The sequence below is a fragment of the Martes martes genome, assembly GCF_963455335.1.
Source record: "Martes martes genome assembly, chromosome: 2".
Classification (NCBI taxonomy): domain Eukaryota; kingdom Metazoa; phylum Chordata; class Mammalia; order Carnivora; family Mustelidae; genus Martes; species Martes martes.
The window spans coordinates 141,104,800-141,132,518 of record NC_137889.1 but is presented as its reverse complement, the minus strand read 5'-3'; the positions used below and the strand labels follow the sequence as shown (position 1 = coordinate 141,132,518).

At 55.4% G+C, this 27,719-nt stretch overlaps 1 protein-coding gene across 2 annotated transcripts in view; it reads right to left on the bottom strand.

Moving 5' to 3' along the window:
- RGS12 (regulator of G protein signaling 12) overlaps window positions 1-12,598 on the bottom strand; it is an 83,901-nt gene extending 71,303 nt beyond the window's left edge. Inside the window, exon 1 of one of the 2 annotated variants that reach the window (XM_080797303.1) lies at window positions 10,618-12,598. In XM_080797303.1, the coding sequence (XP_080653429.1) occupies window positions 10,618-12,498 (1,881 nt within the window). In that variant the 5' untranslated portion in view covers window positions 12,499-12,598. The remainder of the gene's footprint in view (window positions 1-10,617) is intronic. The other variant, XM_080797304.1, reaches the window with a different exon arrangement.
- Window positions 12,599-27,719: the final 15,121 nt, after the last annotated feature.

Genomic DNA, 27,719 nt, shown 5'->3' with positions numbered 1-27,719 from the left:
AGGGACAGCAAAGGGGTCTGCGGAGGGAGGGGAGAGGGAAGAGGGAGGGAAAGAGAGCAGGAGAGGGAGGGAAGGGGAAAGGGAAGAGGGAAGGACAGGGAGAGGGAGGGGAGAGAGACAGAGGAAGGAACTGTCTCAGGAACAGGACAATCTGTAGGCTTGAAGAAAAGGCAGGGGCAGCCCAGGGTCCCTGTCCCAGATGCACCCTGGCTGCCACCAGCAGCACAGGGGTGCTGAGGACTGGTAACAGAACATCCCACTAGGCTCATCAAGTGCTAATATCCCAAGAGATTTCAAAGAGGACCCATGCTGGCAGGCTTCCTGTGCAGGGCGCTCCCTTCGCTGCCCTTCCATACAGTGGGCGAGGCTGGGTCCCTGCCGTCCAGACTCTTCCAGGTGCCTGGGTCTCCGCCCTTCTGACCTCCACCCCAGGCCACCTATTTTTAAGAGGCCACCTCAAACTGTGCTGCCTTAGGGGCTGTCCTGGGGTCCCCTCCGTGGGGTCTGCCTCAGAGGCTACACTCTTTTCCTCCCCACCCATTAGCACAAACTCCCCCAGAAGCAGGGCCCTCGGTCTTCTGAACACCTATGGCCCAGCACAGTGCTGGGAGAAAGACAGAGGACAAACTGTCCAGGGACCTAAGTGCCCAGCAACAGGAAGCCCGTCGCTCTGGGCCAAGGGAAGCCAGGCAGCCATCCAAATCAAATGCCTTTGCTGCAGCTGAAGTCGCACTATGGGAAATGCTCTTAGTCAGTTCCGAAACCAAAGAGGGCTCTGAACATGCACAAAATGACCCTGTTGCACAAATCGTGTGATTGCGATTCTGCATTTTTATTTACAGGGAGCGGGTAACAAGCACACAGCTTCATGAGAAGAACACAGTGTCACTGCACTGGGCTGGCCACGCAGTGCTAGAACACGCCGGAACCCCCAGCCACCAACGGGAGTGGATGCAGGTGGCTGATGCTGTGGGCTTGAACGTGGGAAGGAGACAGACAGATGGAGCATGCTATCACGGTCACATGGCCATGGCCGTGGTCTAGCATCGGGGGTCGATTCCGTCTCACCCCAGCTCCGGGCATGGGGAGCACCGCCTGACCACTGGCAGCCACGCCAGAGATGGAGCCGAGGCTGGGGCATGCAGCGGGGCTTCCAGAAGAACCAGAGGGCCCTCCTGTGCACCTGCCCCCACGTAGGATGTGGGAGAAACAACCCACCTGGCTCCCATCACCTCAGACCATGAGCGAGGGGCCTCTCAGGGAGCCTGAGAGGCATCGTTCTCTCCAGGATGGAAACAGGGAGAGGGCAGAACCCCACAGCCCTCCACCATTTGGCACTGGTGCTGAACTATCCCATGGAACCACTGTATCAGGGGCTCATGTCACCACAGGCTATGACCCAGAGCAGCCAGTCCAACCCCCTCAATCTCACAGCAGAACATGGAGGCCAGAGAGGCGCCTGCTCACAGTCACCCAGGGGGGACTGGCCTGTCATTTCTTAGTTACAGTTAGAACCAGAAACTCTGAACGCTGAGAGTCTCGATGGCAGGTCATCAGTCATAGGGGGGCCAGGCCGTGCCTGTCCTGCTAAGTCATGCCCCCACCCCTCCCGCAGGTCCCAGCACACAGTAGGTGTTCAGTCATCACTTCCTGAACAAACAGACGCTAACAAAGAAGACCTTAGTTCAAAACAGAGACCAGATCATCTGGAGGTTTTTCTAAAATGCAGGAACGTAGAGAATTTAAGAAGTAAGACTTCCAGCTGACATACTGCTCCTGTTGTGTGAGACAGCGTCTAGTCAGAAAGCAAGACCACTCCAGTGGTTTTCACAGGGAGAACCCCCTGGAAAGAACAGTGAACCAGGCATCAGAGACCCGGGAAGGCAAACAGAGGCCCTAAGAGGTCTGGAGACAGCCACCGTGGGAGGTGGCTGTATCCTGGGACTGGGACAAGGACACCAAGAGGAGGGAGGGAATTAAACTCAGTCGCCAAATGAGGACCCAGACCTGGGAAGGGGTGGGGCCATGCTGGTGTCTGAGGGGCCAGGAGACAGCCCCCAGGGAGAGGGGGAGCCCAAAACTGAGCTCAGGGTCTACAGGGAGAAGAACTGCCCACTCACTGAGGTGAGGAGTGTTGCCATGGCAACAAGGGGAGAGCAGACAGGGAGGAACAGGGCCCTCCCCCTCCCTTCTGTCCACCCCCAGCGCCCCTGGGGGCAGAACCTTGTGAGGACCCAGCTGGCCAGGGGTAGGGGACACAGACACCAACATCCAGGAGCTGATTGCAGAAGGGAGGCTCTAAAAGTAAATCTAATTAAAGATACTTATAAAGGAAGTTGTAAATTTTTATAAAGAAAACAAAGCTGAAATAAATGGAGAGAAATACCATTTTCATGGATAGGAAGACTGAATATTCTAAACATGTCAGTTCTCCCAAATTGGTCTATAGATGAAAATACGATTGCAACAAAAATGTTGGTAGCATTTTTGGACAATTTACAAACTTACTGTGGAAATCTACATAAAAGAGCAAGGCTCAGCATAGCCAAGATAAGGTAAGGAGATCTAGCATATCAGATATGAAGACTCATTACAGAGCTGCAAATGTAAAAGAAAAGTATCATTGGAGGTGTGGACGGTGGGGAGTAGAGCCCTGAGAAGCAGATGCATACACGTGTGAACACGTGACCCACAGGGGCACAGCTGACCACACGGCAGGATGGATTTGGTGCTCTAACAAGAGCAGCAGCTCCAAAGTCAACCTGAGAGAGAAAAAATTAACTTGCCAGCCACCTTATTCCATTCATAAAGATCAACTGCAAACATTTTTAAGCAAAAAAAAAAAAAGAGAGAGAGAGAGAGGGCACCTGGGTGGCTCAGTCGGTTAAGCATCTGCCTTCAGCTCAGGTCATAATCCCAGGGTCCTGGGATCGAGCCCCACATCAGGCTCCCTGCTCAGTGGGGAGTCTACTTCTCCCTCTGACCTTCACCCCACTTGTGGTCTCTCTCTCTCTCAAGTAAATAAATAAAATCTTTAAAAAAAGAAAAGAAAAAGGAGAGGGAGAATCTTCCTGACCTCAGGTTAGTGATGAATGTGTTATATCAACACTGCAAATCATAAGGAAAAGACTGACAAGATGGTTGACATGAAGGTCAAGAACTTCTATTCATGGAGACCCCACAAAGCAAGTGAATAACACAAGCCATGAACTGTGTACACGCAATGCCATCAGCACAGGGTCAACAGCCAGGATCTAGAATTCCGATAGGTCAAGCAGAAGAGACAACCCAAGAGAAAAATGGGCATCAGTTCAAGCAGGTGCCTCAACAATGAGGAATCTGTCTCTCCAGGAGCAAAGCCACGGTGCACTCTCACGTCTCACTGCTAGACCAGTGAGAACTTAAGAAGCCTGGCCAGGCCGAGTGCTGGCGAGGACATGCAGTGGCGGTCTGGGCACTCACAGTAGTGGTGTGGGACTGTCAGGAAACTGAGGCATGGGACCTGAACCTACAGTCTCCCGGTCTTGGACTGGTGATTGGGTTATAGGGGAACAGGCACGGTAAACTCCAGGAGAGATTTACCTGCCAAGGGTAAGTCCTCACATTTCAGAGGTGGGGCTGGAACACTTCTGGGGAGCACCTATCAGGCCTCCACTCCCGGAGACATTTATCTACACTGCAAAGGGTAGGAGGGGAAACCCAGGGTTCGCCCCTCTGTCTCAAAGAATACTTGCTTAAAGAGCCAGGGATTCTCTCCCCTCTCAAGGGAGGGAAGAGGAGGGTACAACATGCGTATAAGCTCCCCAATTCCTATTTACAGGGCTTCTTGCCTCCACTACCATGCCAGTGTGCACAGGGTGATCCCTGACATGACTGTCCCTGCAATGGGCCACAGGCAAGGACTGAGCACCGGGAACAGTGTGCGTGTCATAGATCAGTAATCCAATCTGTCCCTGCTCCAGAGACCTGCTATTTCCAGTCAATACAAACAAATACAGATACGAAAAACTCAGCACTGGCCATTACCTGCAAAGATGGACACATACTGCCACGGACCAGCCATTCCACTGTGGACAGACCCCAGGAAACCCCATCATGCGCACAGCCGGAGATAGAGATGGGTGCAGGGTGTCCCCAAGAGCAGCTCCCACCATTCCTTCTACGGCTCAGGGGAGTGTGTATGAGAGACAGAGCGTGTGTGCGCGCGTGCGCCCACGCGCGCGCACTTTCATGTGGTGGTACAGTCACCATGAAAATAAATGAGCGACAGCCGCACACAGTGTCGTCAGTAAATCTGGGAAACAACACTGGACAAGTGATAAGCCATCTTCACAAAGCTGAGAAAGAAGCACGAGGACAGAAGAGGTGACCGCTGTGGGACTTGAAGGCTCCTGATTCTGGCAGGAACACGGTGGCCGCTTAGCTCTTAACACTCGCTTTGCCTGGAAACCACAGGAAATCTCAGCAGGACAGTCAGCAGGGGGCGCTCTGTGTCTGTCCCTTTGCTCCCACGGCCTCCCTGAGTTCTCCAGCCCTGGGCCCTCCCAGCAGTGCTGGAGAGGGGACCCCCCCTGGCCCCCAGCAGCCAGGCCAGGGCCCTGTGTCAACGAGAGCCTCCTTTCCTCGTGGTCTGGGGCAGAGAGGGATGTCACATTGCTCAGCATTGTTTCCACAGGGTCATGAGCAAAGAAAGCCCTCTTTGCAGAGGGACTGAAATCCCAGGGCCTTCGCCCTGGCCTTTTTAGGAGTCTCCAGATTTTTTTTACGATCTATTTTAAAACTTCCTCTAATTGTACTAGAAGAACGCACAGAGCCATTCATGGGACGCAGAACGCTCCCGGCGCGACGGGTGAGGAGCCTTTTGCTGACTGTCCCATAAGAACACAGCCACCGCCTTCCGGGCCGGGCCTTACTTCGCTCTTATTCAAAGAATTCAGAAAAATAATTGTTTTCTCCCAAGGGATTATTTTTAGCAAGTAAAATATGTTCCTATTCCCTTAATAAAAAATTGAAGTACAACAGATAAAACTAAAATGTCCTGGACAGTCCCCAGATTTCCCTTACCTGGCCCCCCACCCCTGCTGCAGTAACTATGAGTTGGGGGTGTTTCCTTTGAATTTGTTCTTGATATTTATATATAAACATACGTGCACTTAAAAACATACAGGTTTACTTGAGGGGTGCTGACATTTTTACACAAAAATGGGAATATATGGGGCGCCTGGGTGGCTCAGTGGTTTAAGCCGCTGCCTTCGGCTCGGGTCATGATCTCAGGGTCCTGGGATCGAGTCCCACATCGGGCTCTCTGCTTGGCAGGGAGCCTGCTTCCCTCTCTCACTCTCTCTGCCTGCCTCTCTGCCTACTTGTGATCTCTCTCTCTCTCTGTCAAATAAATAAATAAAATCTTTTTAAAAAAATGGGAATATATTAAATACAGGTATTTGGGGGACCATTCTTTTTTTTTTTTTTTTGGTAAAATTTTATTTATTTATTTGACAGAGAGACAGTGAGAGAGGGAACACAAGCATTCTCTGCTGGGCAGAGAGCCCGATGTAGGACTCGATCCCAGGACCCTGGGATCATGACTTGAGCTGAAGGCAGACGCTTAACTGACTGAGTCACCCAGGCGCCCTGGGACTGTTCTCTCTTCAGCTCTACTGTGGAACTGTGCATGCACACGTAGCCGAGTGGCTCACTGGGACATGGGTGGCCTCCCCGCTGCGGGGGCCACCCTGTGACCCGCCTGACCCACGTAGCATGGCAGACATGGGAACACAGCGGGGGCCATGACACTGGAGCATGGGTGTGACGCTCTCTTGTCCTTCAGGGTCAGGTCCACCAAGTGGAGGAGGAGAACAGAAGGAACTCAGAGCTCCAGAGGGGCGGTGCCTGAACCAGCCGGCCAGGGATGCAGTAGTCTCCATGGCTTAGGCCACTGCTGCCGTCTTCCTGTGACCTCGTGCTAAAACCTATGCTACTTTTAAATGAGCACACATAGTCTATGGTATTTTTCCAGCACTTTCTCATCGTATTCAATCAGAAAGGTAATTATTAGGCGCCCACCAACACTGCCAGGTTGGAAGTGACTCTCTCCGGAAAGTCTACCCCACTGACAGGCGAGTGTCCCCGGGGCACCGGTCCTCAAACGCCATGGTTTCAGGATGCCTGCACCCCCTTACAAATTACTGAGAGCCCCAAAGAGCTTTTGTCTCTGTGGGTTCCATTTACTGATGTGTTCATATGAAAAAGGAAACTGAGGAATTGAAAAATATTTCTTAATTCATTTCAAAATAGCAAATCCCTTGGACGGTATCATAATGAACCTACTTTCATTTCACAATTTTCCAAAATCCACTATGTGCCACGTTTCAGAATGTGGATTTTGCTACTTACCTAGATATTTTAGTTAATATCATTCTTAGGATATCAGTTTTCAAAGATGCAGAATTCCATATTCTAGATTCAAAATAATGGAATGGAATGAAATCACTTTTGATGCTATGGACAGCATTTCAAGGTCTTGCATGTTTCTCTCTCACATGAGTCATGGGCTCCCTTCTGTATCTACCAGCTACAGACACCAGCAAAAAGAAAAGCAGAATAAACAAAGTCAGCAACCATCCGCCAAAGTCAGCAACCATCCGCGGAGGCCGACCCCCAGGAACTCCCTCCTCCCGCTGCCTCCTACTTCCTCCAGCCTCCCCAGGCCTCCCCAGACTAGAATATTCAGTGCCCCGGGGCTGGTGCTCGGGCTGTTAGCAGGACTGGGAGCGACATTCCCCATGGCTTGCCGGCCTCCAGGCTTCCACAAGAGTGGGGCTCCCCAGGCCGGGATCTGGACTCAGACTGGGTGGCAGAGGATGAGGAGGCAGCGACAAACGCAGGGGCCGAGGCCGACCGAGGACAGCCGGCCACGTGCAGGAGTGTGGAAGCAGTAACTGGACAGGAGTGGCGTGTGGGAGCCATCGTAGGTGCACAGAGACAAGGAAAGGCCATCTTGGGGTGGGGGGAGTGTGTGCCCCTCACCCCGGGAGGAGGAGCCAGGAGGCCATCCAGGCCAGTGCTGCCCCACCATCTCAAGAAATAACCCTCAGGCACAGGTGGCCAAGACTAATTCCAGGACAGCTAGGCGCTGAGATGCATCTGGGGGTAGGCAAAGCTCCAAGCCAAAGCTTGATGGAGGCTCTGCCAGCAGCACCGGAGAGGGAGGGGTCAAGGTCAAACAGGAGCTGGCTCTGGGTTTGGATGTCTTCCAGGTGGTGTGTGAGTGCTGTGCCATTTTTCTCGGGGATGGCCATCCAGTTTCTGCTTGTCTCCAGAGGAGCAGTGAGGCGTGGTGGCAGGGGCCTCCTGGCCTTGGGGAGTGGCCTCTGCGCTCTCCCTGCCTCTCCCCTACTGGCCTCTGTCCTGCCCATGCTGTGGGGCCTGCCCCAGGGTCCCCGAGGGCTCTCCCTCCTAGCAGCTTCCCACTTTCGGCCTACTTAGCACTTTCCCAGCTGTTTCCCTGCTCGGATCCAGGTGTGTTTTTGGTCCCCGAGCTGCGGCCCCACTGAGACCGCCTGAGTCTGTGCAAAGCAAGGCACCGAAGCTGCCACTACCGTGGACAAGAATGGGAGTAACCAGGGATGCCTCTCCTGCTCCCCTCTGCTCTTCCCAATGCCTCCCCCTCCTCTTCCGGTTTCTGGCCACTTCCCGCATTCCTCCCAGCCAGTCCTCCTCATCCCCACAAGCCTGCAGGAGGGACACCAGAAGACCAGCTCACAACCTCTGGAAACTTCCGCTGCTCCAGCAAGGGAGGCTGTGGGATCAGGCTGAGCTAAGAACCAGGAGAACCCATGAGACAAAGTAAAAAGTAACTGATGATTTTCAAGAGGTTATAGCAAGAACCATTCACAGCTACTTGTGAATAAAGATAAAGATGCCTGGCTGGACAGCTCACAGACTCCCTACCTGGGTCCGCGGCACCCTGGTGAGCACCCTACTGTTATGTCCCGACAAGAGAGAGGCAGCCTAAGTCCCAACAGCCAGGTCCTCCTTCTCACGACACTTGTGTTCAAGGTGAAAGGACATCAGAAAGAAACCTGAGACCCTCACAAATACAGTCACTGATCTCTGACAAAGGAACAAAGGCAACACAAGGGAGCAAAGACAGCAGCTTCAACAGATGGTTCTGGAGCCACAGGACGGCCCCATGCAGAAAACTAAATCTAGCCAGGACCCCGACACCAGCAGGAGCTGGCCAGGATGCCGAGCCACGGGAGCTCCCGTCCACGGTGGCGGGAATGCAGAAGACGGCTGGTTGGTTTCTTACAAAACTGGACACTCACCATCTGATCCAGCCATGAAGCTGCTTGGCATTCACCACAGGAGCCGAGAGCTCACGGACGCACAAAAACCTGCACACAGATGTTAACAGCATCTCTCTCTCTGTAATCCCCCGAACTCCAGAGTAACTAACACATCCTTAGCAGATGACGGATGAATCTGTGGTGGTCCCTCCAGGCGGAGGAGTGTTACCCAGCACTAAACAGAAGCCGGCTCTTGAGCCCCGAGGAGACCTGGAGGAGCTGGGATGCATGTGACGGAGGGAAGGGAGCCGGCGGGGAGAGGTTGCGAGCTGTGTGAGTCTGTCCATGTCATGTCCTGGAAAAGGCAGCACGGTGGGGACGGCAAGGATATTGGCGGGCGCCAAGGCTGGGGTTTGGGAGGGGGGATCAGATGGGGCATGAGGGGGTTCAGGGCAGTGAAGCTACTGGGTATGAAACCGTCAGGGTGACCCCCTGTCGTGACACATTCACAGTATGCGCAGCACTGAGCATGACCTGGACATGAGCTATGGACTTGGGGGGATGATGACATGTCAGCACTGGTCCACTGGTGGGGCTGTGGACAGTGGGGGAGGCTGTCCGTGTGTGCGGGCAGCAGGTACGTGGGGAGTCTCTGTGCCTTTTCAGTGTTACTGTAAACCTCAAACTGCTCTAAACAAATTACATCTTTAACAGAAGGAAGAAACCCAAGGTTCAAATTGGGACCTTGCTTAATCCTGTTAAAGCGCAAACCTTCGTCCCCTGGAGGACTGGCTGCCTCAGCCACAGGACTGGGTCCACAGCACCCCGCTGAGGAGGTATCCGAGGTCAGAACCCTGGGGGGGCCCTCAGACAGCAGGGCGCCTGGCAGTGCAGACAGCTGCCACCTCGCCTGCCCCGCACATACCGCCCAGTCGCGCTCTCCTGCACACCGGCGGGAGACACGTTTGTAGGATGCGTGTTCAAAGAGACAGTGACTTCTCCCATCTCAGATAACACTTACTGCGTTCCAGGCCTTCCCTCCACCACCCACCCCAGGGGACAGGGACATGGGGCGGGGAGGCTCAGGTGCGCGGTGCTGCCCATGCCACAGCTGGGCCTGGTGGGGGTGGCCGGGAAGGACGGGGGCAGCGGCTGCCACCCCGAGAACCCAGGCCACCTGTGGCTCGGCTAAGGACCAAGAGAAGGGGTGTGCGAGAGGCCAGAGTGCAGTGCAAGAACGGAGTCAAAAACCTACATGATTGCAACTGTTTATAAAGACAAATTCCACCTTAGACCGATTAAAATGTGCCCATGGCGGTTGACAGAGGGAAAGCGGGGGGGGGGGGGCTGTCCCCCCCATCTCGAACTGTTCTTTAATGCGCCGTACAGTGAAAACTACTGCAACACGGAAAGGGAATGGGCGTGAATAGAATATTCACCAAGCAGCCCCCCAGCTCTCCTGCCCCCCGCCCCGTGTGGGAACAAAATGTGAACACACACAGAAAAGGTATTTTAAAATCACATAAGTCCTCCGAGGAAAAGTCCCGTGGAAACAGCCTGAGCCAGGCGCCACTCCCCCTCTCACCAGGTCACTCACACGGCACCCGCCACCCAGCAGCTCAGCCTGCCAACCCCCACCCCGTCCCCCCGTGAGCCAAGTCCTGCAGGCTGACGCCCACCCTTGTGCTCCAAACTGAGTTCCTGGTTGGGGGGTGGGAAGGCAAAGACCCCAAAGAACACAGACGGATGTAAGTGTTCAGGGCACCGTGCCAAGTGTGGTCCCCCCACTGTTTGAGACACACCTGAGGCGAGCAAGAGACCATGAGCCACCAGCCCACTACTGCGGTTGGCTGGCATTTTTCTCATGGCAGAATTTTCCAGATGAAGGAAACAGAGCAAGGATCCACACCCTGGGAAATTGCCTGTCCCAAAGTCAACAGTCTCTGGGCTTCAGGAATTTTCTGCCCTCAAAAGGGCATGCAGAAATGGGCTCCCCGGGGGCACAGGGACAGCACCTTCCTAGGCCCCCAGAGCAGCTCAAGAGGGCAGGAGGGTGGGAGGAGGGCCTTGGCCTGGCTGTGAGAAGTGACGTCCCTTCCGCCATCACCTGCCCCGCCCCGCCGTTCTGCCTAGGACCTGCAAGAGTGTGGGCGGTGTGCAGAGCCTATGGCACATAAGCAGAACCCGTCCTGTGACGGCCAGCAGAGGCCCAAGGGCAGCAGAGGAGCCAGGCCTGGACACCTGTCAATCAGCACGCATCATCCCATCGAGGATGGACGGGGCTACAACTCCAAGGTCACTTCTCCTGAACCACACTGAGCAGGCTTACCTTTTTGTCCTCCTTCGTCTTTCGAACTTGCCGATGGGGCCCGAAGATGTTCTGCATCCCGAAAGCCTTCCTGGACCAGTCCCTCTTTTGGGCACCGAGCGGGAGCTGCGCCAAGCTGCCCTCCAGCCGGTAGCGGTCGGCGGGGATCTTGCTCATGGGAGGAGGCAGCGTGCCGCAGTTGACGCTGGACCACCCATCTGTGGAGTCCGTGTACGACTCCTGGTCGCTGGTGTGTCCACACTGCCACTCCTGCAAGACGTGGACCGGGAGCCACCGCTGGCCCAAACCACCACTGTGGCCAGTGGCGCCCCTCTTAGAAGGAGGGACCGAGCTCCGCAATGAGGCTGGGGGAACTTCGGCATGAGCAGCGGGTCCCAAGTGCTTACTGAAGTCCCGGCCCCTGTCAGCCGGCGGAGCAGCCTCAAACGGGCCCCCCGCCTCAGTGTCGTGGCAGAAGGCCCCGTTCCAGGGGGCGCCCCAGGGCTGGGAGCCCCTGCCACCCATACCCTCCCAGCCACCATTGCCAGGGCCATGCCTGCTCAAGCTGGCCCCCAGGTCAAGCACCAGCACCCGGCTGCTCCTCTCCTCCTGGTGGAAATTCCCGATGCCACTATCACTGTTGCTGCTCGTGCTGGCGTTCTGCTGGGCGTCCGCGTCCCCATCTGCGAAGGCCCGCGCCCGCACCCCCTCGATCAGCTCACCCATGTCCCTGTAAAGCACAGAGATGAACTGGAGGACAGGAAGAGATGACGCCGGGAACTCGAGGCAGCCGTTGGTGTCGGGGTCAGCCGTGCACTCGAACCCAAACCGCCGGGCGATGCCTTGATGGATTTTGTGGCTGAATAAGTCTGGATCCACCATGAACACGTGGCAGGAGGTCCGCAAGGCACCTTCGTCCTCATGTGCCAGGCTCCCGTCATCGCCGCTCTGCATGGTCACGAGCCCGAAGAGCCTCCTGTCATCCGGGCACACGGCACTGAAGGCCAGCTTCTCCGCTGGGTACTCGGCCAGAATGGCAGCCTGGTCGGTACAGAGCTGCACGCGGTCATGCAGGACCCGCATGGTCACGAGGGAGTGGATCTTCTGCTCGGCCCGCAGACGTCGCAGGCAGCCACGGATGGCTTGCAAGCTGTCCGACTCGAGGTTGCAGCTTGTGGAAGGAAGTTCGATGGAACCCAAGTAGCCGACGACCATGGCGACATTCAAAATACTGGCATCCAACGCAAAATCTTCGTGGTTCTCAGGTCCGATGCTGAAAACGGAATCATCATTGATGACTTTGGATACTTCCTCCTTAGAAAGCAGGCTGGGATTCGGGTGACTTACACTTTCACGTCCAAGGTCAAAGCGCGCAGTGGCTGACTCAGAAAGGGATCTCTGTTTCAGTTTCAAGGGCTCTGAAGTGCTTGTGCGAAGACTAGGATTTTCAAAAATCATACTGAAAATGCCACCGGACTGCATCTCTTCAACCACTCTCTCTGCTCTGTTGATACCCAAGGCTTTGGAATCAAGCTTGGGCTTCAGCCAGCCTTTGCCGTCATAAAACCCAACCTCTTCATCACTGGAGCAGGACTCCAGGTGGCCGAGGCCTTCACCAATCACCATGTGCAGGACGCCGGAACACTTCCCAATCAATTTCACCACATCCTCGTGGGATGCTTTCTTCACGTTGATCTCATTGACAGCGAATATCTGATCGCCAGCACGGAGACCCACAAAATCTGCGGGGCTCCCTCTCATGACACAGCTGAGCACACAAGGCGCCTGGCCAGAAAGGGTGAATCCGTAGCCCGCTCTTCCTCTGGCCACCTCCACGCTCCTCATGCGAGGGGGCGCCGGCCCATGAAGCGGACGGTCCACCGTGTCCCCTGCCCTATACATCTCTATGAACTCGCAAGACCAAGGGCATCATTCTTTACTCCAAGGGTTCCATCGTTCAGGAAAGGCTGGGCGCTGCCGTCCTTTTTCTTGAAATAATGTCCTAAGGAAGGAAATACATAGTTTGTTATTAAAGAGCCCGTATTTCTATTGCTTACGCAGAGTACCTAAACGTAAGAAGAGAACTCATCACAAAAACCGTGACAGGAAGTCTCCGGTTACCGCATAAATGTCGAAGTGAAGGAGAAGCCGTTTCTAGATACAATCAATCCTGAAGTCAGACTAAGAAATTTCCCTCCAGACTAGACCGTGTTTCCCAGAACTGCAGTGAGGCTAATCCCACCTTAGGTTGAGGAATCCAGGATTGTTGCAGAACCTGGCCTGGTCTGCCTGCTTTCTCCTGCCTGTCTGGGCCAAAAGGGAAGACCCCACAAGACCCTTAGCATTCAAAGTGTGGTCTGAGGACCAGCAGCCCGGCAGTGCCCAGGAATGGCCACGACACAGGCCCTCACGCTCCTCTGCTGACCCAGCACATTGCAGTCTGCACTTGAACCTGAGAGGCAGAGACAGAGCGAGAAGCAGGGCTGGCTATCAACTCGGTGTAGAAAGGCGCCTCTTTGATCACAACCCCCTCCTTCACAAGCAGCTCTCCATCAGGAAAGAGTCAGCTTATATTCTCCCATATTCCAACTCCCTCCCTTGATTACAATCTTCTGAGCAAGGTACCATGTGGGGAAAATGCAAGAGTCTGAACCTGCCTCAGTCAACCACAGAGGCCACCGGACAGAACAGATAAGCCAGCAAAAAGAGCAAAGAAATATACTTAATTGTTCCAGGGGATGACTTCATCATTAAAAGTACTAGTTATCAGCGAACCTGTGTCAGGGTCCCGGGACCAGCCCAGGTCTGCTGACTCCCTAGGAGGACACAGGGGATGCAGCAGGTAGTCGTGCTCACAGCAGGTGGGGGGGTGGGGGGGTGTTATCCCACTGAACACAGACAAGGCAAAATCAGTGAAGGGAACAGGTACAGAGTGGGGGGCTTTGGGGGGATGAAGTTCAGAGGAAACAGGCGCCAGCTGCCAGCATCCTCTCCTGGGGATTCAGGTGGGATGCGCTCTGTTCCTAGCAGCGCCGTGTGACAACACATGTGGGGTCCCGTCTCCCGGGGAAGCTCAGGAGAGACGCAGAGCAGGGCTCTCGCCAGGGCTGGTTCCGCAGGCCCCTCTCCCTGGCTCAGCCCCAACCACAGACCCCCAAGAGGAAGGGGTGTCGGTGCCAACCACAGCATTGGCACGCATGGGGTTGGGGGCACAGCTGAGGACCCAAGAAGGCTCCCGATGGCCAGGAGCCCGGACACCTGCCCAGGGCCAGTGCTGCACAGGCCTCTCCAGCAGAGCTCCTGTGGCACAAAGCCCTTCGAAGATCACTTTAAAAAACAATATAGTAGGGGCGCCTGGGTGGCTCAGTGGGTTAAAGCCTCTGCCTTCAGCTCAGGTCATGATCCCAAGGTCTTGGGATCGAGCCCCACATCGGGGGGGGGTCTCTGCTCAGCAGGGAGCCTGCTTCCCCCTCTCTCTCTGCCTGCCTCTCTGCCTACTTGTGATCTCTATCTGTCAAATAAATAAATAAAATCTTTAAAAAATAAAAAACAATATAGTAGGGGACACCTGGGTCACTCAGCTGGTTAAGCGCCTACCTTTGGCTCAGGTGTCCCAGGTTGGAGTCCCACATCGGGCTCCTTGCTCAGCGGGGAGTCTGCTTCTCCCTCTGACCCTCCCCCCTCATGCATCTCTTTTCAAATAAATAAATAAAATCTTAAAAAAAAAAAAAACAGTATAGTAAATCATGTTGTGAAGAGCCAAAACATAGAGATCATGTTAAGGAGTAATTGTTTTAAAGTTGTTAGGAGAAATTCTTCGTCCCAGGAAAGGTCTGCGGTAACAGAAGCCTAATTCCAAGTACTGCACAGCCACACACGAGAGAAGGAGCTGGAGGGACTGAAGGGTGTGCTCCGGGGTGACCCGGCTGGCGGACACAGGGACACAGAGGACACGGTGTGTGCAGGGCGTGGGTTTGAATAAAACCATCCAGATAGTAAGACTGATAAAAGAACAATTTATTTCTAAACTACCATACTATTTAATACCTATGTGGTGATACGGGAATCATTTAAGTATGATGACTGGACATTTAACTACTTGATATTCATCATTAAAAATGTGTATATTACAGTTGGCCAAGAATAGCGTTTGCGGGTCTCCTCACTGGGGCTCTTCCAAGCTGCACGGTGCACGCCCACCAAATATGCCTCACCCCCACCCCCCACCGGGGAACTGGGAAGTAGCCAGAGACCTCACGGCCATGGTCAACTTCAGGCTCCCGACACGGGAGGTCACCCTGGATGATACGGGCAGGCCCAGGGGACTGGCAGGAGGGCCAGAGTCAGAGAGAAGCACAGACCAGAGGCACAGGCTGTGAAGGTAGAGGAAGGGCCACAGAGCTTGCAAACGGGGCTTCTCTAGAAGCCACAGAAGGTGAGGAGACAAACAATCCCCTGGGGCCTCCAGAAGGAATGGCCTACTGGTAAGGAGGGGGCACACGGGTGCAGGAAACAGCACACTGGGGCTGCCACAGCGCCTGCCCTTGCCGGCCATCACTGTGACCCCTCCCAAGACAGAGGTCCGCCTGCAGCACTGCTCCGGTGACAGAAGACTGCCTGGCTGTCTCTGCCAGCCAACAGGAGCCACCTCTATAAAAGAAAGGATTTCCCAATTGTATATGCAGAATTATTTTGTAATTCATCCAAACACTAGAGTCCCCGCACCTATGATGTAACACAGAGTAACAGTCTTCTGTGTTTTGGCTTGCACCAAAAAAAAAATTAAAAAATTGTTTCTAATTCATGTAAGTACTATCTTAATACCTATAACCACATGTTATGAGTTCAGCCTACAAGTGAATTTTTCCTTAAACTGCATCAGTTAATAGTAAAATGAGCAGGCAGTGAAATTCAGAAAAAGCACAGGGCACAGTTTCCAGCACCCCCCCGCCCCTGCCTAGGCTTTCTCCCATCTGGGCTGCTGAAGTGCCAGTTCCTAGGTGCCTTTCCTCCACCACGAAAAATCTGGGTGAGTAGGTCTGGGCCACCTGCTCCGACAAAGTCCCTGCCCCACCCCCCGAACCAGGTGTGTCTGACAGGTGCCAACACCTGGAACGCCCTGCCCGGAGCTCCGCTGCTCTGGGCTGAATGCGTGTGTCTCCTGATCTGTAGGCCGTTGAAATGCCACCTCCCACCCACCGCCGGTGTGAAGGTATTTGGAGAGCCTTTGGGAGCGATTAGGTTCAGATGAGATCAGGAGGATGGGGTTGTCGGGATGGGGAGGAGGCGACGAAGGCCCTCCCCGCCCTCCGCCCCTGCTCTCCGATGGGTGAGGACAGTGAGGACACAAGAAGGCAGCCACACGGAAGCAGGAGGTGGACAGCGGACCCGTGGGCACCTGGACCTCAGCGTGCCTCCAGCCACTCAGCAGGGAGCGTCCTGGCAACCCAAGCTGACAAAGACATCCTCTGATCCAGCCTCCCCCTCTCGCAGGAAAGGGAAGAAAGGTCAGAAAGAGGTGACAGCTTCGTCACAGAACAGACAGGGGAACATGAGGGTCTCCTCACTACGCCCACTACCAGGATCAGTTTCTCGTCACCAAATGACATGGCCATTCCTTTACCAACATGTCGTTCAGACCAGCAGGACCTAGAAACACAAATCAGCAGCCGTGATGTCTCCTGACTCCTCTCTAAGGTTCAAATCAGGGTCAGACCTGGAAGCCCCCAGAGAGGGGCCCGGCCCTGAGCAGCCCACAGGCCCCAGGGGGCAGAAGCAAGACAAGGCGAACTGCACCCTGTGCTCAGGTGCCCTCTGGGAGAAGAGCGCCCAGGGCTTGGTCTCCATCCCCACCCACAAGGGGACACATCTGTGACGACCGCACCCCAGTTCACCACGACTCTGCCACCTGAGGTAACAGGCAATCCCAGGGCCGAAGACCGAAGCCGTGCAGAACATCAACAGCACCCGAGAGTAGGGTAGGAGGGGAGCCTGAGAACTACCAGGCAGAGTACCCAGCACACCGGGGATAAGCAGGAACACAGCCAGACATCAGTAGAAGCACTGGCAGTGTGGGGCCTTACATGATGCTCAGTCCTCGGTACGCAGTACTAAGTGCTCAGTACTAGGTGCTTGGTACTCAGTACTCAGTGACCGCTACTCAGTGCTCGGTGCTCAGTGCTCAGTACTTGTCACAGGCCAGGGCTGTTCTCAGGACTTTCCATGTGGTAACATGTGTATCCACAAGCAACACCACTATGAGGTGGGTATGATTATTCCTACTTTTCAGATGAGCAAATGGACACACTGAGAGATATCCTGTCAGGGCTTCACAGCTAATGGGCATCATGGGTGGACTGGAACCCAGCTCTCTCAAATCCACACGGAGGGGTCCTCAGAGGAAGCAGACACAGCCTTGGGGCTGGGAGCAGGCCGCCACAGTCCCTTCCACAGCCTAAGCCCTCGCTACAGGAGCCTGGCAGCGCCATAAAACCCTCCCCTACTGGGACCCAGCCACCAGCAGGCCCAGCCCCTCCCCCCCCTCCCCCAAGGCCATCGTGTCTGGGCACTCCCTCCAGCCACCACCCAGGCACTTCCACAGCACTAAACACCACTGGGGGCCACCTCCCCCTAGCTTCCCCTTGGGAACATCCGCGGAAGACCCAACACAGCCCCCACGAGGTCACACGCTGACCATCCCCGCATCCCAGCCTCACCCTGTTTGATTCGTCCTAGCAGCCCACCACCCGACCTCAGAGAAGCTGTCCCCAGTCCAGGACATGCTTCCTGCTCTCCTCCAAACCAAACCGACCTGGGACCTGCCCTCCCCAACATGGCAGGTCCCCAAATGCCAGAGGACGAGCTTGTGGTTTCTTGGCTCACCGAGGCTGCTTCTAGCCGACATCTGCTCACATTATTTACCTGCCACTCAACGGTGGCACAGGCCGGGACTATGCATGGGACTTGGCCAAGCACAGGGCTGCCCCTTGAGGGAGCGGACCCTTCCACCAAAGACCCCACAGCTCAGGGACAAGGATACTGGCAGGCCACCAATGATTCCCCAGCTACACATCCATAGCCCTGCCACTCTGTGAGCTTCTCCCAAGGAACCCAAGGAGCACAGCACACCCCACGGGGACCCTCCAGTGGTCATGGTCCCCACACACTCTGTTCCACAAAATGGCATCACCAGCTCCGTCGACCCGGGCCAGGACCCCTTCTCTATGCCCCTGTCCCTTCTCCCCTGAGAACCCATTTCCTCTCTAGACAGCAAAGCCCTCCCTCATGGGTAATTCTCTCTCTCTCACCCATTTCCCACACTCTCTTGGCCACCTATCACCCCACTCAGCCCATCAAACACAGCTTTTTCTGGAAGCGCCTCCCTCTCCAAACTGGCCTCTAGCCCTTCATGCCTCGAGCAGTACCATTGGGCCACCGACAGCCCCCACAGTCGCGTCCACAGACACTTTTCACCCTTCATTCCCTGACTTCTCAGCAAACTCCACACACCATGCCTCCTGGGCTTGACCCCAAGCGTGGGGGCCCCAAGTTCTCTCCCCTCCACCCCAAGCAATCAGACCCCTCAAGGCAGGGGTCTCCCACATGCTGATCCCACCCATACTCTCCTGCAAGTTCAGGGGCACCTGAAACTCAACAGTCTAAACAAACTCTTCCCCAAAGCTGCCTCTCTCTCAGTGACAGCCCTGCGGCCTCCCTGGACACACGGGCAGGGGCCACCACAAGCAGGGGCTCCCAGAGAGACTCCCCAGGTCCTAACCAGGATGTGCAGACATTCACAAAGAGGTGGCCCCAAGAAAAGGCTGTCGTAAACAAGGACCAGTTGCATGGACAGAGTCCACAAAGCCACAGACCACACAGGACGTCCCCGGGAGCAGATGGCCTGGGATATGGGAATGGGCACAGAAGCCCTCAGCCACCAGGATGGTTGACCCAGAGCTGCCAAGGGGAAAAGTGGGAGCAGAGGGGAAGAAAACACATGGGTAATTCAGGGACGAATTTCTCCGCTCATCAGTCACTACATCACCCACAGAAGGCAGCCAGAAAGGGCTCCCCAAATTTGTAGGGTATATTTGGGTCGTATGACTTAAATTGTATATCATACGGAAAACACAACATTCTCTTCAGAGGACCCTGGAGGTGGCTGAGACCAAAGCCAGGCTTCAGCATTTGGTGGGATGCCTGGCCTAGTTTGATATTAGAAAAAAGTGGAAAAGGAGGACTAAGAGAAAGAAACCAGAAGAAAGAGCAGAGCGGTCCTGCAGTCAGCAGAGTGAAGGGAACATTCCCCAGCCCCATCCCTGTGGCCAGGTGACAGGCCACTTGCTCAGGCCCCACAGACAGAAACACAGCAATTTCATTACAAGCCCCAAACCACGGTCATGCCGAGTCTCGGGGCGTGGTCTGCAAGCTTCTGCAGGAGCAACAGGTTACCACAGCCCCAGTCACACAGCTCCAGTGATAGGGTGGGTAGAGGATGGGTGGATGGATGAAGGATAGATGGGGGATGGATGGGAGATGGATGGATGGATGGATGGATGGATAGATGGATAGATGGATGGATGGATGGGGGATGGATGGATGGATGGGGATGGATGGGAGATGGATGGATGGAGATAGATGGGGGATGGATGGATGAATGGATGGGGGATGGGTGGGGGATGAATGGATGGATGGATGGGGGATAGATGAGGATGGCTGGGGGATGGGGGATGGATGGGGAATGGATGGACGGGTGGATGGATGGGGAATAGATGAGGATGGCTGGGTGAGGGATGAACAGATGAATTGGGGAATGTATGCAATAGATTAACTGAATTCATTAGCGATAGTCAGTGTTTGCTCAATAAAACCTGGTTGGTAGGTTGGTCCAAAAATTAACACACCCTTTCCCCGAGCTACAGAAAAGCAAGAACCTTTAAAATAAAGAGCCCACCAAACGCTGAGCAGGGCAAGTGAAAAAAGTCCCATCAAAGTTTTAGAGAGATGAGACAGGTCCAGTACAAAGGGACAGAATCTGCTCGAGAAGCCATGAAAACAGCAGAGCCAGGCCTGGGAGGCTCTGCGGCTCCCTGCCTGCATGTTGGGGCACAAGCATGAGAGCAGTGAGAAGGCGGCAGACAGGTGAAGTTGGGGTGGGGGGCTCCCAGCAGGATTCCAGTGGCCATGCCCTCGGTGTCCCCCAGCCTACCCATGCTCCCCTCCCCCCAGGGGTGGCTGGCACCTCCAAGACTTGCGGGGAGTAAAGCGATGTCGTTAATCCCCATCCCCAAGACCTCAAGCCTGCTGCAGCTCCAAAAGGTCAGTGGGGCCATACAAAGCAGCGTGTCCAACCTCAGCCCGTCAGCATCAAGGTCACCGGAGAACAAGGGTGGCGCAGAAGGGAGGCAGTCACTCTACCTCTGAGTCTGTTGCATGGTGACTACTGTCGGAATGAGCTGGATACCCCAGACCTGGGAGCCGTCCCCGACGTGTACCATTTGTTTGACTCCCCGGGTTGTGTTTCTTTTTATTCACCCACGATGCAAGCTCTAGGCTGGTGTGGGGCTAAACACAGACCGCACTCACCTGAACCAGCTGGCCAGACAGGTGCACAGCGGCTGATGCTCCCAGAACACCCCTCTGGGATCTGTGGTGCTGTCCTGAGCACAGAGAATCCGGTCAACACCAGCAATGTGTAAACAATCCCCCAGACATCCTGCAGGGGCAGGCTGAAGCCCCAAACAGACCAGAAAAGGAAAATGTCCCATGCTGTCCGAGAAAGGCTTCTTGGGCTTTGAGACCAGAGAAGGAAATTCTTTTAAAAGGACAGCTGGACAGGCAGCACCTGCAGCACCTGCACTTTAGGCGCTGTAACACCTCTGCTAACACAAGAGAGTGAGCTGAGGTCTGTCGGCGTGCATTAAATACTCAGGAGCACTTCCTCCGCGCAGGCGCTGTTCTAGGAAGAGGGAACAACAGGGCCCACCCAGGGGAGCCCGTCCTGGGGGATCTCATCCTGGAGGAACCCATCCTGGGAATCCTGTCCCGCGAACACTGTCCTGGGGGAGCCTCTCCTGGGGGAGCCTGCCTTCTGGCCGCCCAGTAGCAGCTAAAACAGAGTGCAGCAGACTGTTTCAATCAGGGCTCTTGGACTGTGGAACCAGACCTTAGAGGACCAGCCGAGCCATTCCTGTGACCTTGGTCACATGACAACCTTGATCATGTGTATGGTTAAGACCCAGACTCTGCCCCTGGCTGAGGTTTTGTCCAAAGAAATCACACATGAGAAGGGGGGCCCGCCCAGGCTTTCGCTTCCATCCTTGCCGGCACTCCCCCCACCCACCTGAGGAGCCACAGGACCCAGGGGGCCACACAGGACCCCTCGTGGTTCCCCAAGGGCAAGAATGTGCTGGCTCTCACCCCTTGTCACCAGCACCAAGCTCACAGCACCCTCCCCTTGGGAACGCCTATTCTCAGACCACCCACCGTCCACAGGGCCCATCACAGGCCCAGGTCCCTCTGCTCACTCCCCTCCCCGACCCACACGAGACGTGTGGCTATGTGGGTGGTCTCCGTGCTCACATCTCCGGGCCCCCTGGAGTATAAGAAGGTGTTCAGTAAGCACCTGCTGAACCACTAAATGTGGCTGACACAGTCTTCCCTTTCTCTAAGTGTTGGAATTTAATGTTTTGTTCATAGCATCTAAAATCTCGAAAAAGAACAAACATGACTTCTGTAATCAGAAAAAAAATAAAAGTTAACTGAAGTGCGTGATGCATTTTACATGTAATTCTTTGTCATACACAAACGACGGTGGACTTCCCTCTGCAGACCCACATCCATCCCACCCCACTGCTGGCCAGCGGGGACGCAACCTCGGAGACCCAGTGCCCCACGGTGTGTCCTCCGCTGCCATGTGGTCTGCCCCCCACCCCGCTGGCTCCTGTGCAGGAGACCGTGCCATAAGTGTAACGGGGCTGGGCGAGGGCGCAATGCGTCCTCATGGCCACAGAGCAAGTCCCACAGTGGGCCGGGGTGAGCAGAGGACATTGCCCCCCCCCGCCACTCCCCCATCAATCAGCAAGAGTATAAGCAACACCAGCTCAGAAAAGAGTAAAGGGATGAGAGAAAGCAAACAGCAGGTTTCACACAGGGGGCACTGGGGCAGCTCAGTCGGTGAAGCGTCTGACTCTTGATCTCAGCTCAAGCCATGATCTCAGGATCATGAGTTCAAGCCCTGCACTGGGTTCCACACTGGATGCGGAGCCTACTAAAAAGAAAAGGAAAGGAAGAAAGAAAGCTGACAGAAACCCACTCTGGCACATGTCTGAGTTCCCTAAGGTGAAGCTAGGACCCAGCCCCATTCCCTGTTCCCAGAACCCATTGCCCCTCTACCTGAACCCCTGAACCCAGCTCCTCCAGCAAGGGCTGTCAGCCTCACTGCCCAGGTCAGCAGGCGAGAGACCCAGCCTCCCACCTAGTTAAGCCCCAACACCAAGGGAAGCAGGGCGGTGGGCAGGCTGGAGTGTGAGCAGGCAGCAGGAACAATCACTGTGCCCTGCTCAGCTCACCTGCCCCTCCTGGGGGCATGATACAGACCCAAAGGGGAGGTCCCGAGGTTCAAGTGCCAGAGCAGATGGTCACCTGCTTACACTGAAGGAAGGAAATAGCCACCAAGAGAGAGCTCTCAGTGAGGCGGGCACCCGACGGTGAGCACATGGCATCACGTATTTGCAATGCAGGACAGACAGCCCGTGGATGGAAAACCAGCCATATGACAGGAAGCAAAACGGCGCAGGAGAAGGGCACTGACATAGCAACGAGGACTCCGTTCGGGGTCACCTCCCCTGCCCCTGCTGCACCCCTCTGGCACGGCTGGGCCCCTCTCCTTGGGGGGGCTCGCCAGCACCTCCCCCTCGCCACGCCTCCTCGGAACTCCCATCCCCACTGTCCACGTGGGCCCTGATGTCCCCGAATGCCACCTCCTTGCCTTGCCTTCTACCTCAGTGCGGGCAAAGTGCCGGTGCGTGTGAGGTCAGGGAAAGCTGCCGGGTGAGGGATGGGGCTGGAGCGACGGACAGGGCTTCTGAGAGATGAAGGGTGGATGAAGGGTGAACCTCACAGACCCTAGCCTTGAGTAACGGGGCCTCCAGAAGGCTGCTTACGGCTGCCACCCTTGACCCTTCAGGAGCCCGAGACGGAGGAGGGCTCATCTCTACGTCGTCCAAGGGAGTGAACATCAGCACGATTCATAGGAGGCCCACAGATGGTCCAGAAAATTCTATTAGCCAAGGTGTCAGCAGCTGAGACTGAAAGCGTCAGAAGCAGCACACTATGGAAAGTGGACACTAGATCCCAAACTATCAACTGGCAGGAAGCAGGTGAAGACCCACATCCCCTAAAAGCATGAGCTGTCTCCCAGGACAAGGGACGGTGACTCAGGACGGGGCTCAGGAGCCAGGAAGGCAGCATTGAGAGCTGCTGTCCCCAGACCCTGGCACCTGACTAAGGCATTTTCAACACCCGCCAGGCCCCATGCCCCACCTCCCCCCGTCCTGAGCAGGAGTGGCCACGGTGGCTAGCCTGTCTGTGCGGACAGTGCGCCCTGGTGTGGGGGAGGGTCTGGGAGCCGGCCTCTAGAGTCCAGGATGCGGGGAAGTGCACTCCAGGGGCTGCATCAAGGAACCACGTGTGGGAGGCTCACGCATGCCCAGTGCTGATTGACACCATGGGACTTCTGCACCGAGCTGACGCAGTTGGGGGAGGCTCTCGGGGGGAGTGTTGTGCACTGGGAGGGCCACGATGCACTGGGGCCAGGGGCTGGACAGTGCTAGAGCATAATGACCCGTATTTATACTTACACTGTAACTCAATGATGCCCTCCTAGTGTCCCACCCTTGGCAGCCCCCTACCCGCGGGGCCCAGGCTGGACCTAGTGCCTCACTTCTAATAACCAGGGCAGAAGCAATGAGAAGCCACTGCCAAGATGATTACAGAGACTGGCTTTTGTCCTTGCCATCTCCCTCCCTCGCTGCGAGGAAAGTCAGCGGCCAGTGGCAACAATGTCTGTGGCCAACAGCAAGGTCAGGAGGCCCGCCAGCAGCCACGTGAGGTCTTCGGAGGCTACGGCCAGCATGTGAGCCAGCCTGGAAGCAGACCCACCCTCCTTAGCCTGGCTGCTATAAACACAGACAAAACGGCACTAAATTTATTTCTAGGCAGCAATGCGAGATTAACTTTCTCACAGGTTCCCTCCAACTAATCTGTGATGAGGCGATTCAGGAAATCCGTCTGCACACACCTGAGATAAACAGACTATGGAACGGAGCAAACCGGCCAAGGGCAGTGACTGCACTGGGTGACTATGTAAGCACTGTGACCTCACAGCTAACCATGACCATCCCACTACCCCACAGAGCACACGAGGCCCAGGAACGTTGCCCATGGTCACGGTCACGACTGAATGCAGACTCAGCCGACCGATCCCAGTCTGGGCTCGTCAGCACGAGAGGAACTGACCTCCCGTGATGTTCTCCTCCTACCAAAATTATTTACCTGGTTCTTGGAGAGTCTAGCTCAATCCCCAGGTAGCTTCATCTCCCAAATTTGCCACTAATCTAAGCTGAGGAAGCAGGTCAGTAGCCAATGAAATCATTTGTGTTCATGGTTGTCAGAATAATTTACGAGGCTGAACAGAAGAGCACAATACATACAATGTCTTGGGTCAGCATTTTGTGATTACACAGAGGTTTTGCATCAGGCTTTTTTTGATGCAAATTCTTGAGGTTTAACACTTCTGAGTCCAAAGAAACCAAGAGATCAAGCCGTGGGGGCACACATCGGGCTCAGTACTAACAGCGTGCATCCTTCTCTGCCCTGCTGGCCGGGCTCTAGGCTCCCAGCTCCAGGTTGAGCCAGGAAGAGCCAGCCCCTCGCTGAGCAGCCGCGATCAGCAGGGGAGCCAAGTACACACTCCAATAGTAAAGCAGCTCCTGGAACCAGGAATGACAGCAATGAGAAGCAATGAGGAAAAGAGGAGAAAGAAAGAATAAAAAGAGAGAAGAGATTCAAGACTGGCAAACCCATCAGAAAAACACATGTACAATGACTACCCCCAGTCTAATGTGAAAAGGAAATGAAATTCTGAAAATTCTACTACGCAGTTGAAGAAATAGTCATGCTCATGTCATCCTTAGCACAAAGGAAGCTTGAAACACAAGCCCTACACTTACCCAGCTTCCTCCTTCAGAACAGGACACCTGTGCATTTTCATAGCCCTGAGCCCACAGCCCCTCAGCCTCTTCCTGGCCTCCACTTGGCCTCCCTGCCTCCCCAGCCCCAGTCACAGCTCAGCAGCAGAGGGAAACCTGTGGCGCCAGCAAGTGGCCGAGCGAGTGCCCAAGACCCTCCAGACACAAGGGCCTATGGGAACAGGACAGCACCCAGCAGCATGGGTCCGTCCCTCCTGCTCCTGGAGTCCCCCTACAGGCCGAGGCCCATCTTCAACACCCCTCTGCCCCAGCGTTTGCCCCTTCTTTGGCATGGGAAGGACAAGGTCTAGAACTGGCACAAAGACTATCATTTAAATTACAAAGGCCCGTGTTACAGGTTGAAAAAATATTCACGCATCTTTTTGAGTGATTCAAATAATCTGGGATGTGAAGTTGACATGGAACCAAATATGTAGGCTAACCGATTAAGAGAAGCAAATGTCATATGCTCTCTCATCTCAAAGAAATACATAAAAAGCCCAAGACCTCCGACGATTAAGAAAACTCATTCTCGAATATCAGCGGGGCTCACACGACGCACAGAGGCTGGGACAAAGCACCTGCAGCCTCGGGAGACACAAAGACACACCTGCTGTGACCCGGCATCCACACCTACAACCTGCATCCCCCATGCACACGCAGGGCCCCGGCCACCAGCCTGATCCATGGGCTCCCTTCTATCGTTTTGCGTTACTCTCCACGGGGCTGGGCTGAACAAGGATACCTGACCGCCGAGGCCGGCCCCAACCTCCACATTCCCCTGAGGCAGGCCTGGCCTCACCGCCCCGTGACTTCCCACAGCTCCTGCATCTGTGTGGTCGCTCATTCCCTTGATGGCTGTGGAGTGGCTTCAACAGCAGCTCCCAGAAGACAGATGAACAGTGACCGGCAATGGCCCCCGGGGGACGGCACAGCTCATCAAACCAACGCCACCGCCCACAGAAGGTCAGGGGGACACACGGGAGGGCACAAAGCCTTGACCCCTTCGGAGAAATCACTCTTCCCCCAATGTGCCCTCTTCCTATCCCTTCACTGCTTCTCAGCTCAGCTTGAAGCCCACGAACTCCTCTGATCCCCACCAATCCCCCTGACCACCCTGCAGACCAGGGGACCCCACACTCTGGCCATGTCTGCCATCTGCTGTCAGCTCAGGCTCAGCACCACACCTTCCACGAGGAGCTCAGAAAAGGGCCTGAAGCCGCAGCTCGCTCCCACCCGGCCCCCGCAGCCAGGACCGACCCCCTCCAGCCCCCAGCTTGTGGCTTCCTCTGCACCTGATGGAACCGGGCTGCTCTTTCTGATTCCAGAAATAAATTCTAGCGCAAGAGTCTTGGTATACTGGAGGCGAAGCCGTCTCCATTCTCCCCCCATTATTTGAATATCCCTTCTTAGCTCTGCTTGGTATTTCTGTCTGTGGCAGTTCAACGAGCTGTCGGGTGTAGCAAATAAACACGACTCCCGGTTACATTTTGAATTTCAGATCAAAGACGGGTAAGTGTGAGTCTAGGCATGTCCCGAATACTGTGCAGTACATTATGTCTGATAAATCTAACTGAAGGGACAGAGGAGGCCACAGCGCCCACGGCCCTTGACTCAGTATCCCTCAGCAAATCCTTACTGGGGCCTGGCTGGATCCCATTACCCTCACCACCCCCAATGTCCCCCCAGCCTCTCTGGGCGATGTGGACAGGGGCAGCCCCAGGACAGGGCGGGACAGGCCAAGCCCTGCCTGACCCCCCACACCTCCCTGCCTCCCCCCCACTCCCGGATGCCTAGAAAAACAGAACAAAGGACCTTATTGCAGGCCTCACACAGGGCATTCTTCTACCCACGGACAAATCTGGTCATTCCCTACAGGGTTCAAGGGGAATAGGCAGAGAGCATTGTACTATCCCTTGTCTGCTTCTTCCATTAGGGCTGCAGGAAATCTTTCTGCTCTCTGCGTCCTTCTCCGCTACTCCCAGGGAGATAAGGGAGTCTGCAGACACACCAAGTCCCCGGCCCACTTCGGCGGGGAATGTGAGAGGGACAAGCCACGTCAGTCCTGCCCCTGGGGAGGCCGAGGGCAGCCCCCGCATGGAAGCCACGGGAGGGGCGAGGGCCAGAGGCAGTCACATGGGCAGGAGGCCCCAAGCCCCGGTGACCCCACATGGCTCCTCACCTCCTGGGTCCAGGTAGGGCACGTGTTGTGGGCTGCATGGTTGCCCCAAGGACATGAGGCCCTAATCTGTAGAACCCAATGGGAACTCCTTTGGAAACAGGGTCTTTGCAGATAGGCTTAAGGGAAGGCTTCTGCGACACAAGATGACCCTGATGTCTGAGTGGGCCCCAGACACCACCCCAAGCGTCCTTAGGAGAGGGAGGCAGAGGGAAGATCCAGCACAGGCAGGGGACAGGTCCCCATAACCTGGAGGCAGGGACGGGGCGGGGCAGCCACATCCCAGCTGCCAGTAGACTCAGTAGCCTCAGAAGCTGGAAGAGGCAGGACAGACCCTTCCCAAGAGTCTCGGAGGGAGCCCAGCCCTGCCCACACCAGGACTTGGCCTTCTGGCCTTCAGAACCACAAGAGAATAAATTCCTGCTACTTTAAGCGCCCCCTGTCTGTGGTGCTTTGTGACAAGGACCACAGGAAACTAACAAGGGGGGTGGGGCAGGGACCCCCATCTCCTCCAGGGACCCCATCTCCTCAAGGGACCCAACTGCCCCATAAATGCTTAACCCCACAGTGCTGGGCTTCTGGCTGGACTCCAGGCAGCTAGGGGCCCAGGGCTCTGGTGAGCAGGGTGATCTGGGCGCCTCACCCCGCCCCAGTACCTCCTGGGGAAAACATGTCCTGGGCTCAGCTCCTCTGGA